General features: G+C 28.1%; 3 protein-coding genes across 8 annotated transcripts; all 3 read right to left on the reverse strand.

Annotated features, from left to right (window-relative positions):
• Positions 1 to 1,043: 1,043 nt before the first annotated feature.
• LOC124500583 (uncharacterized) lies at positions 1,044 to 2,336 on the reverse strand. Its single transcript, XM_047064672.2, has 2 exons — positions 1,865 to 2,336; positions 1,044 to 1,738 (listed from the first exon to the last, which is right to left on the reverse strand). Exons 1-2 carry the CDS (start codon positions 2,334 to 2,336, stop codon positions 1,044 to 1,046), a joined length of 1,167 nt encoding a protein of 388 aa, XP_046920628.2.
• Positions 2,337 to 3,074: 738 nt separating this feature from the next.
• On the reverse strand, positions 3,075 to 8,668 carry LOC124489967 (glutamate [NMDA] receptor subunit 1). 6 transcript variants are annotated; one of them, XM_075730058.1, is made up of 8 exons: positions 8,533 to 8,668; positions 7,756 to 8,423; positions 6,910 to 7,691; positions 6,629 to 6,850; positions 6,358 to 6,560; positions 6,189 to 6,276; positions 5,163 to 6,063; positions 4,990 to 5,092 (listed from the first exon to the last, which is right to left on the reverse strand). In XM_075730058.1, exons 2-6 carry the CDS (start codon positions 8,329 to 8,331, stop codon positions 6,227 to 6,229), a joined length of 1,833 nt encoding a protein of 610 aa, XP_075586173.1. In that variant the 5' UTR covers positions 8,332 to 8,423; positions 8,533 to 8,668; the 3' UTR covers positions 4,990 to 5,092; positions 5,163 to 6,063; positions 6,189 to 6,226. The 6 variants fall into 6 exon arrangements, with proteins under 6 accessions (XP_075586174.1, XP_075586173.1, XP_075586170.1 ...); XM_075730055.1 differs by having other exon boundaries at positions 5,163 to 5,796; positions 5,921 to 6,063; positions 6,189 to 6,560; XM_075730056.1 differs by having other exon boundaries at positions 6,189 to 6,560; positions 6,629 to 6,847.
• Positions 8,595 to 11,420, reverse strand: LOC124489951 (ionotropic receptor 93a-like). Its single transcript, XM_047052386.2, has 4 exons — positions 10,377 to 11,420; positions 9,525 to 10,297; positions 9,233 to 9,457; positions 8,595 to 9,145 (listed from the first exon to the last, which is right to left on the reverse strand). Exons 1-4 carry the CDS (start codon positions 11,175 to 11,177, stop codon positions 8,854 to 8,856), a joined length of 2,091 nt encoding a protein of 696 aa, XP_046908342.1. The 5' UTR covers positions 11,178 to 11,420; the 3' UTR covers positions 8,595 to 8,853.
• Positions 11,421 to 11,517: the final 97 nt, after the last annotated feature.

Raw genomic sequence — 11,517 nt, forward strand, 5'->3', positions numbered from 1 at the left:
TCGTGATCGTTTACAATTATCACATTGGTTTGAAAAATTTCATACAAAACGTTGTTATGGTCTTACATATGGTCGGACAAATCTAATTACAATGAATTCATTTGTTCGTGTAAGTATTTAAAAAAAAAATTTATTTTCAATTTCTTTTTATTTTCACTGTTCCATTCTCAATTAATTTTTTTTCCGTTTAGTTCATCGCATTCTATGCTAAATTCATGATGATCGCATATAAATTGATCGATAAGTGAAAATTAATTAAATAAATTATTTTTGCAAAATATTTTCTGTTTTCTTAAAAAAAAAATTACAGAAAACAAAACGAAAAAAATAACCGTATAACCTGATCATTAATTTTTATCAAGGTTCGTTTTTTTCTGTTTTCGTTTTCTTGTCAGCCTAGGCTTCATTTCATCGAAATTCTTTCAATTATGCAATCATCGATCAACAAATTTTCTTCGCAGAAAAAACTAGTCACCAAGTAAATGTTAATGATTTCAATGGATGAACAGAATGCCAAAAAAAAATCAATGAATTCATCCGAAATTATATTATTAATTTGATTCAATTGTGGAGAGTGCTGAGAAAATTATTCAAAAATTTTTTTTTTAATATAACACACACACACACACATATATTGACTGTTAATCATAAAATCAATGATTTGTTAACAGTGTGTGATTCAAAAGAAAAAAATATCATTATTATTATCATCATCATTATAATCATAGAATATAGAATTATTCATTGTTCAAAAAATTATCATCACATAAATGGTAGAAAAAAATGTACAAGAATAAAATTGATTGAAATTTCACATAAAAATTCTTGTTCATCATCATCATCATCATCACCATGAATCGAATGTTAGACGTTGTGTGATTCTGGAAAAAAATTTTTGTTCATTGACGTAAAGCAATTAATTTGTATGATATCATCATGAATTTCGCATAAAACATGAGAAACTGTTTTTTTTTTTGATTTTAGCAAAAAGACAAAGAAATAAAGCAAAAATAGAAATGATTTCATTTAAAATATGATTTTTTTCACATTTCATAAAAAAATACCTTGAAAAATGTTTTCAATGTAATCACTTCGATACCGCCATACGTAATGCCATACATTTTTTTTGTATGAAAATTTTCAATCCAAAACGATACTTTCATACGATTATTTAGGCTAATCAATAATAATGATGGATTTAGATAATTTCTAATGACATATTTAGCTGGCCGATGAAGTTGATGAACATATTGTGTAGTGATCAAATGAAATATAAATATAAATGATAATTGATATGATATTATTGTTATGAATATAATATTATTCAATATTGACATTTGTTTTTTAATCAATATCATAACCAGATAGGCATTTGTTGGATAATTTACCAATAAAAACAGAAACATCATAACACCATAAGTATGATCAGTACTATTGGTCATCTGTAATATTTCAATATTCATTTGTCTTATTTTGAATAATTTTCGTGATAATAATTTTCTTTTTGATGATAATCGTATAATTTGTTTTAATTTCGTGAACAATGCAATTGTGATTACCACTTGAAATGTACCAACCAATAGACAGGTATCAATATTTTTTATTACAACCATTATCATATAAATGAATAGAAAACATTGAAATAGTATCGATAAAAAACCATCTATTGAAGTGAAACAATTGAATCGAAATATTAGATAATATAATGATTTTATTTCATAAACAAATAGATATACATCTGTAGTTAAGAATCAATAAATAATTAGTTAATATTAGATTCAATCAGATCAAAGAAATTACTTACAAGTAAAAAAATAAAAGATTATAAATACTTTTCGATAAATAATTGCCCATTTTCGTATACGATATACATAATATTCAGGAATTTTTGATTGATCATCATCATCATCGTCATCATCATTCCAATCGATATTATTATTATGAAAAAATTTTGATTTCCCATGCACAAGAATTGATTGTATTAAATTTGTTGCCATCGTATTGTTACGAAAATAAAGTATCTTAATGAAATATATGATCATGGCGAAAAATGTTGCCAACCAAATGTTCACTGTTTGATCAACATGTTCAACGATGACAATATTTAAATGGATTAGATGCCAATCAATATCTTTATTACTATTGGCCATTAGATAGATGAAACGTAAATCTAATATTATCATCAAAATTATCATCATTTGATAACGTCGACGATATCGTTGATCATGATCATTAGTAATGGCATATAGATGTTTAAAATAGATTCGATAAATATCAAAATTTTTATCATCATTATTAATAATTGTTAACAAACAGGATTTTATTGTTTCAAACATGTTTTTTTATTCACTAAAATCAGTGAAAATCGGAAAATTTCAATTCAATTTCAATCGTCCCATATAAATCAAGAGGCAAAATAAAAAAATAAAAATCAGCGAATGAATGATATAATTAAGCTATTTTTTTCGTTTTACAATTTTGAAAATGGAATTGAATTTAGAATATTTTTTTTATATATATACAAAAAAAACCATATTGCTGGAATTCATTTATCATGAGCATGATGATCATTATTATTTTTGCAAAAAGAAAAGTTTTTCAGATCAATTCACCATTTGTATTAAATATTGATTTTTTTTTCTCTCTCTTTTACTCTCAACTTACTACTCTCTTATCGCTTATTACGTTATATTTCCCTATTCATACATTTATTCATTCATTTGATGAATGTTGAAAGTCACGAAAAATATGAATGCGAATAAAATGATTGAAATGACATCATAGTTCTGCACTAAAAATATTTTTTAAAATGAAATCTGATTTCCGTCAGTATTCTCCAGGTACACAGGAATAAAATTGAGAAAAAATTAAAAAAAAAAATCAATTTTTTCTATTTTTTTTCCATCAGCAATGAATCAAACGAATAAAAAATCATTTTTCAACCACAAATAATCAATTCAATGCTCTTGTATTGTCAATCGATCGATTTTGAAAAAAAATCATGTGGTAACCATTTGTGAAGAACCGATTTCGAAATACCGATTCTTTTAAAAAGTTGTTACTACCGCCATCTAGTGTTCACCAACAATTAACATTTTTTTAATATTCATGATTCTATGATCGAAATAATTATAATTTTTAACATAATTTTGCTTATTATTTTCATCATCATAATAAAAACAACAATTTATCATCATAAATCATTCGCAAAATCATTCTATGGCAATTTCCTAAAGTTCTGTTATCCTTTCCGTTGTTGTTGTCGTTGTTGTTATTGGTTGAATTGGAATAGAATCCGAAGTTTCGTATCCAGAAATATTTTCCATTGTCTCATCAGCTGATGTTAATAATGAAGAAGATGATGATGGCGCCTGCGATGATATTGATGTCAACTGTTGTGAATATCGTACGTGATTTGGATCCATTTCTAATTCTTTCAAATGTAATGATAATTCATATGGTTTCTTAAAACGTTGATTACAATGATAACATGTTTTGGAATGAAAATTCTTGAAATGGCGATTAACCTGTGCTCGTAGAAAATGCATATATGTACAATCATCGATTGAACATTGATAACCAACAATAGAATTATCCGGTGATCGTCGTAACATGAATACATTCGATGATATACGTTCACGTATCAATGTTTTTTCTTCTTTAAATCGTTCAATCATTTGCATAAATTCATTTTTCGAATGTACATTATGAGTTATTTTTCTTGATGATGATGACGACGTTGTGGCTGGTGTTGATAAAGCCGTCGTCCTTGTTGTTGTTGTTGTTGTTGTAGTGCTGTTTTCCCCACTATCACTTGGTTCCAAATTATTTACCATCATTGATTGCCGTTGATTTAATGATGATGATGTAGGTGATGTTAATATTGTCAACGAATTCGTGTCACTTTTTTGATATGGAATCGTTTTTATTGTTATTGGCACAGATACCGGTGTTGATATTGTGGAATGAGATGTAGACGAATGAATCGTAGATCCATTATCTATTATTGAAACAATCGATTGTTCTTGATGATTAGATTCATCATCATCGTCATCATCTTTGATTTGTATGTCGATTATCGGTTCAAACATATTATTATTATTTGAAATATTCTGTTCACCATCATCATTATCATTTTGATTAATAATTTTTCGATGATTATTAATACCTATTATAGTTGATTGATCTTTTTGATTATGACGATGAAACGTTGTTACATTATACATTGAATCATCATTATCGATACAATAGATTTGATTATCACCATTCATTGTTATTGTTTGTGCGTGTTCATCAAGATCTAAAATATCTTTATCAAAATCCGTAATTATTGTTTCATCATTATTCATTTCACCATTACCATCAATCGATCCATCATCATCATCATCATCATCAATGATGAATTGCAGAAGATTATTAATCTTTGTTTCCATTGAGTGTAGTTTGGCAAATTTCATTTCGAAAAAGTCTTTTAATTCTTTCACTTCTGAACAATATGTTTGAAAAATGTTGACAAGATTATTCTGTACATGAAATTTTGTCTGTCGATTCAAATGTCGTTGTTGATAACCAGTTGATGATGTGTTGATGGTGGTGGTGGGCATTTGCTGGGTTTGTCGTCTTTGTTGACGATTTGTTCGTATGATTTGTTGTTGTTGTTGTTGTTGTGGTTGTTTGTTATTATTATTTTGGACAAAATTTGTTTGATTAAATTGTTGTTGTTGTTGTTGATTTATGGCCATTAAATTTGTTGTTGTATTCGTTGCCATTCTAATCGATGATGATGAGCGTTGGGCACTGGAATAATTTCCTCGGTGACGATTATTCGATGATATTCGTGATGATAACATCATTCTTTTGTCGTTCATCAGATATGGACGATAGCGTTGTTGTTGAATATTTGAATCTAATAAATTTGTCGTAATCGTATTGGAATTTTGTTTCATTGTGGTGGTTGTCGTATTAATTTCGATAAGGTAAGTGACAGAATTTTTCTTTTGATTTTCATTCGAAATTTCATTCTAATACATACATGATATATATTTGCAAATTTGAATTAGAAAAATTGAATTAAATTTATTCGTAAATTAATCTAAAACAGAAAACAAACAACAATATCAATCAATGGTAGTAAAAATCAATTGTTCAAAATTTATATATACCATTATCATCATTCAAAGAATCAATCAATTGATCGATATATGGTTGAATCAATCGAAAAACATGATTACGGCAATGACAATGACATTTCATTCGTAGGATGAGGCAAAAACAGCAACAACAATAAATAACATTACAAAAATGGAAGAAGTAGTAACGGTTCCTGAAGAAATATTTGTTTGTTTGTTGTTGGTATCATTGTAAAAGAATATTTATTTATTACATAGAATATATGTGTGAGCTCACTAAAATGTGAGAATCGTTTTCCCCGTTTCTTCTTTTACATTGCTACTTCAAATTACATTACATACATGGCAGCCATTTATGTTTCAGTATTATTGCGTTTCGTCCACGATGACGATGATGACATGTCACATATAACGGTGGAATCATGGAATTCTGTGCTTATATATAAGTGTGTGTGTGTGTGTGTGTGTGTGTGTCTGTTTCTACATCATGGAACTTAACATTATATAGATATATACTGCCGGTTTTTTTCTTTTTTATCGTTATGATGATCCACGTTTTTTCTCTCTCAACTATCCGGCCACCGATAAATTTAGGGCCAAATGATCATTCCATTACATCGGATATGATGAAACGATGGAACGAAAGGAAAAAAAATAAGCAACAACACTGTACATGTGGAAAGATTGGAATTGAGAATAATGAGAATTTCAACAAATCCATGCCATTTTTGATAAAGACAATATAAGGGATGCCCCCACACACAATATATGATACAAACACACATACATACATTCGGAAACCGATGACATCACGATTGTATGCATGAACAGAGTATACTGATTCGGTTATTCGAAACCGATCCGGTCGTCGGGTACATGTATATATGGCATTGTTTCATCATTACGATAATATTCTCGGGTAAATGGATGAATGCTATATAAATATAACAAGAATTCATTACTCTACAATGTTTTCAATATTTTTTTTTCACTAAAAACTATTGATTTAAACTATCATTTAAAAAAATGCAAATCAAATTAAAAAAATTACAAACATACAATTATCTGTAATACAATTCATAGGAAAATTGTCAACGTTAATTTTGATAGATGATACGAAATCCATGAGAATAATTTTGATTCCTTTCTATTGTTCAAAAATGAGGAAGTTTAAATAATTTTTCATAAAGAATTTCGGCAGAAAAAACAAGAACAGAGCAAATGATACCAAAGGTCCACAATAAGAATATTGAAAATACATGCATTAGTTGTACACCATCATGAACCACTGTTGAAGATGATGATGGTGATGATGAGGATGATGGAGATAAAAGTGATTGAAACATGGATTGATATTGACCATGTGATAACTTTCTTGAGATATTAGCAAACCAAATATAGGCAAAACCAGATTCATATGTAAGTTGTATACTAAAAAAAAATATCAAATGATCTCGATATATAAAAATGAATGAATATAAAAATTATATTACACATACTAAAGATCAATCACATTGCTCAATGGTGAATGTCGAGCAAGCGCTACGGCTAAAAAATCAGCACCAAATGAACCATGACCAACATGTAATGGTTTTTTGGCCATCAATTTCGATAAAAATATCAAAATTAATTTGGAATTAATATAAATGTAACGACCTTCAGGATCATTCTGAACAATATCGATACCATTCACAACATTGTCTACCATTTTTTCATTGCTTCTATAAAAAAGATAATTATAAATTAAATAAAAATTAATCAAATTATAGATGAAACAAACCGATTTAAATGTTGACCAATAATATGTAAAGTTGTTAGAGCACTTGGTGAATTGACAAATGTATCATAATATGCACCATGTGGTACAGTAATAATTTTGTAAAAGCCCATTTGAGCTGCTTGTAATAGATCACCGATTGTATCGATTGGTTTTTGATATTTAGGAATTGTCAATAATGAATAGAATGAGGCACAGTAAGCGGGTGATAAAACAATCATGGCTAAAATGAAGAGCAAATAAATGATTCTGATTTGATAATGCTCACGAGTATCTGTATCGATACTTTTGCTCAATAATATGGCATAAAGATTCATTGACATTGATGCAAATGAAGGCACTTTGCCATAATCGTGAGTATAATCCAAAAATTTTGTTGTCAAATAAAGTGTTAGTAAAATGGCAAAAAATGATATCAAGATTATTAACCATAATAACACTGAAAAAGGCTTCATAAAAAGCCATAATTGAGTTTTTTCCGCTGGAGATTGAGATATAAATCCTAATTCATCAGTTGTTATAATCGATGTAAAATGAATCGCTAGTGCTCTTGGGTAGGAAATCGAAATTCCGCAGATACCAATATCGGCAGTACCATTAAAAATATGACCAATAGATCCTTTCCATATATCTGGACCGATAAGTTGACCCCAATTCTGTTCACCATCAATAAGATCATAGGTAAAGTTCATTTTCGTTGATATAAGATCAATAAAATATCGATCCAATGAATAGGGCATCAATTGAAGATTAGGAAATCTAATTACATAACAAAGTGGATTAAACTATAGAAACAAATAAAGAAAATCATCGATAATTATTGTGAATCAATTGATTTTTTTAACTTACATCATTGACAACAACTTTCAATCGTTGTTGTTTAAGATTACATTTCAAATAGGATGTTTTAATTTTTTCAAAATCTTCGTCAGTTTTTGGTATGTACACAGAATTTGTCATTCGACACCCATCAAAAATTGGTCGTAAATGAATGGTTGTAGTCATGCTTTTCGAATCGTTGCCAGCGATAACTATTAGACGAAAATTCCGGTCCAATTTCCAGATTAATTCAGATAATGATTTATACAAACAGTGAGTCAGATTAAAATTGCTATTGGCCGTTATAAAAGCGAGCATATATGGTTGACAGCTATAACATTCATTGTATAATATTTGTAAAACTTTTATTAAACTCTGCAGATATGATTGAATTTCTTTCTTATGAATGGAATAAGATAAATTAAAAATTATCAATAAATTACGATCACGATATTCTGATTTTTGTCCTTGTTGAAAAACATTTGAATCAAGTTTATCTGACGATTCATTTACGTACAAATCGAATGGACAATCAAAATCATTCAATCGATTCTTGACACGATTATCGATTGTATGATGAACATTTTTAATTAAAATAATTTTCATTTTTTGAAATTTCAATGAATCTTCACTACATATTCGTTGTAGATAATACCATAGACTTTGATCACCTGGAAAGTGTAGAACAGAATTTTTCACTGTTTCAATAATGATAATTTTTAAAATGAATAATGATAAATGAATTAAAATTTTGATCATTTCGTTATATGTAAATGTATACAATAATGATGTTCTTAAAATATATACCGATTTCAGAATAATAATAACTAAAATATTATTACACATGAAGACAGTCACCAAAACAATTATTTTTCCGAATCAATTAAAATTATTATTGACATTCAAAGAAAATAAAAAAAAAAATTGGTAGCGAAAAAAAAATCTCAACAGACATATAATTATAATTATAGTAAAGAAATTCAGTACAAAATACAAAAAATAATAATGATTCATGTGTCAACTTTCTCATGAAAATTCTAATCTGATTGCCAACAGGAAAGATATATGAATACGCTACAATGTACATAAGTAGTTTCTTTTTTTTCATTAATTTTCTTCATAATGGCATTACAAATTTCCGATATCGGTCATTGGAAAGATAATATAAATAAACCATTTCCGATATAAGAATTCGCCAATCATACTCATTGATGAACCAAATAATCCGATCGTCCATAGCGCAAATGTTAATTGTAAATCATTAAATTGTAGTCCATCTGCGATTAATGATAATTCACGATTCTTACCACTACCATAAGATAGAATAAAATCATCGGCTTGTTGATTTTGAGCTGGAAAATAGCGAAACATTTGCCTGTACCAATGTTCATGTAATCCGGCTTCATATGCAATTTTTATGCTATAAATATACACAGAAAATAGAAAAGACAATTTTTAATTTTGTTTCCTATAAATTCATTCCAAATAAACAGAAATAATTACTGACTAAAAATCAAATGAACGAAATAATGGTGATTGTTTGGAAAATGCGAATGCAATTAAATTTGATCCAAATGAATCTTCACTAATATATAATGGTATTTCAGCAAATAATTTTCTTGAAATTTCCAATGACATTTTTGAATCAATATAAATGAAACGTTTATCATTAGTAGTATTTTGTACAATTTGAATTCCTCGTTCAATATTTGTTGCCATTGTTGAATGGCTTCTGTGTATGAGAAGAAAAAAAAAATCATGTCAAAATTCAATTTATTATTAGCATCACCATTAATTACCGATTCATATGTTGACCAATTGTGTACGTCGTACCGGAATCAGGATCAGCATCAATAAATAATTCTAGATATGAGCTAAATTGTAATGTTATTATATTATGACTATCACTTTGAGCAATTTGAATTAATTGATCGATTGTTTCAATCGGTTTCTGATATTGTACGATGGTTAAAAATGAATAATATGAACCACAATATGTAGGTGTTAGGACAACCATTGCTAACATAAACGATAGATAAAGGATTCGAATCTTGAATAATCGTGGAATCGTGAATGTTGTTATACTTTTACTTAAAAATATGGCATATAAATTCATTGCAATCATCGACGATGATGATGGTCGTTGATCATTAATCATCAGTGATTTTGAAATAAAATAAAGTGACATCAAAATGATCAAGAATGAAACTAAAATTGCAAACCAAACTTTTATTTCGAGTGGTTGAAGAAAAATAAATTCTTGTTGTTCATCCATTGGAAACGGCGTTATGAATGTCAATTCATCAATTACAGTGAAATGAGTAAAATCAACAACTCTTGATCGATCAATATTCATCGACATACCACACATGGCTAGATCAGCTGAACCATTAAGTAGATGACCCACCGAACCACTCCATGATCGATTCGGACCAATACGATAGCCCCAATTCTGTTCAGAATCGATGAGTGTATAACGAAAATTTATTTTTTCCGATAATAATTCCATCATTTTATAATCAATCGAATGTGATTCCAATATGAATGTATCGAAATTACAATGTGGGGTAAACTTTTTTTCAGAATAATAATAAGAATCATTATTTTATTTATGACAAAATAGATATTAAAATTTAATTACAATTGCTTACATTATTGATGGCAGCAGACAACATTGTTTGATTAAGATCACATTTCCATGATGATGAGATGTTCATTTTTTCAAAATCAGGCCTGGTTCGTGGCATGAACACACCATTGAATAATCTACAACCATCAAAAATTGGCCTCAAATGTATTGCAGTGGTGGGGGTGGTGATATCCGTTCCATTCGAATTGGTTACAACAACAGTAGTGATTCGAAATCTTTTATCGGCTGATGGTAGTAATCGGATCAATAATCGATTCAAAATGTTTGTAAATTTTTCATGATGACCATGTGATTGTGTGAAAATTATGAATAAAAATGGCATACAAGTTAAACATTTTATATAAATTATTTGTAATGATTGCATAAGAAAAGTGAATTTTAACCATAATTCATTATTATCCAAATTATCATCTTTGTTGTGAATAAATGATATATCAAATATCACCAGAACATTTCGATAACGATTTTCTGGTTTTTTTCGATACGATAAATTTGAACTCAGTTCTTGTATGGTAATATTCGAATAAAGATCAAATGGACAATCCATTTCATACAGATGTTTGCGAATAATCAATGTTGAACGTAAGGAATGTAGATTTTCAATCAAAATTATTGTCGTTTTTTGTGATGACGATGAAAAATATTTAAATTTTTGTAGATAATTCCATAAATTTGATTCCCCCGAAAATGGTTGAACATTGTTTGATGGTAAACAAAAATTTACATTAACATTTATTATCAATAAGAATAATAATAAGAACGTAATCATTATGAAAATCTTCAATTTCAACCATTTGATCATGGTTGTTCTTGTTGATTATCAAAACTTGAAGAATTTATTGAAAATGATGATAAAAAAAATTAATGAATCGATGAATGAATGAGAAAAAATCTAATCACATGTTCTAAAGCTAATAATTTTACTCACAAACAAAATGTTAATATTATTATTATTGATCAAAATGTTTGAATCACAATTATTTTTTTTCTGTCAATAATAACAAAAATATTCAAGGGAGAAAAAATTATTACCTCGTGATAATGTGTGTGTGTGTGTGTGTATGTACGAGATACATTCTAATTTTGTCCCATTGTCAGACTGTTTGTAATAACCGGAATGAGAAAATTTTCGGAAAATGGGT

This window comes from Dermatophagoides farinae, chromosome 4, assembly GCF_024713945.1.
Source record: "Dermatophagoides farinae isolate YC_2012a chromosome 4, ASM2471394v1, whole genome shotgun sequence".
In the NCBI taxonomy this organism is placed as follows: domain Eukaryota; kingdom Metazoa; phylum Arthropoda; class Arachnida; order Sarcoptiformes; family Pyroglyphidae; genus Dermatophagoides; species Dermatophagoides farinae.

What these genes read in the sequence shown, in the direction of transcription:
- LOC124500583 (XM_047064672.2), bottom strand. Translation starts at nt 2,336, where the DNA reads ATGTTTGAAACAATAAAATCCTGTTTGTTAACAATTATTAATAATGAT. An exon ending in TCCTGAATATTATGTATATC is followed by an intron (nt 1,739 to 1,864) that starts GTATACGAAAAT and finishes TCTTAACTACAG; the next exon opens with ATGTATATCTATTTGTTTAT.
- LOC124489967 (XM_075730055.1), bottom strand. Translation starts at nt 8,331, where the DNA reads ATGAAAATTATTTTAATTAAAAATGTTCATCATACAATCGATAATCGT. An exon ending in ATTGGTCAACATTTAAATCG is followed by an intron (nt 6,851 to 6,909) that starts GTTTGTTTCATC and finishes TCTTTTTTATAG; the next exon opens with AAGCAATGAAAAAATGGTAG. An exon ending in AGCAATGTGATTGATCTTTA is followed by an intron (nt 6,561 to 6,628) that starts GTATGTGTAATA and finishes ATTTTTTTTTAG; the next exon opens with TATACAACTTACATATGAAT.
- LOC124489951 (XM_047052386.2), bottom strand. Translation starts at nt 11,177, where the DNA reads ATGATCAAATGGTTGAAATTGAAGATTTTCATAATGATTACGTTCTTA. An exon ending in TGTCTGCTGCCATCAATAAT is followed by an intron (nt 10,298 to 10,376) that starts GTAAGCAATTGT and finishes TCTGAAAAAAAG; the next exon opens with TTTACCCCACATTGTAATTT. An exon ending in TTTCGTTCATTTGATTTTTA is followed by an intron (nt 9,146 to 9,232) that starts GTCAGTAATTAT and finishes GTATATTTATAG; the next exon opens with CATAAAAATTGCATATGAAG.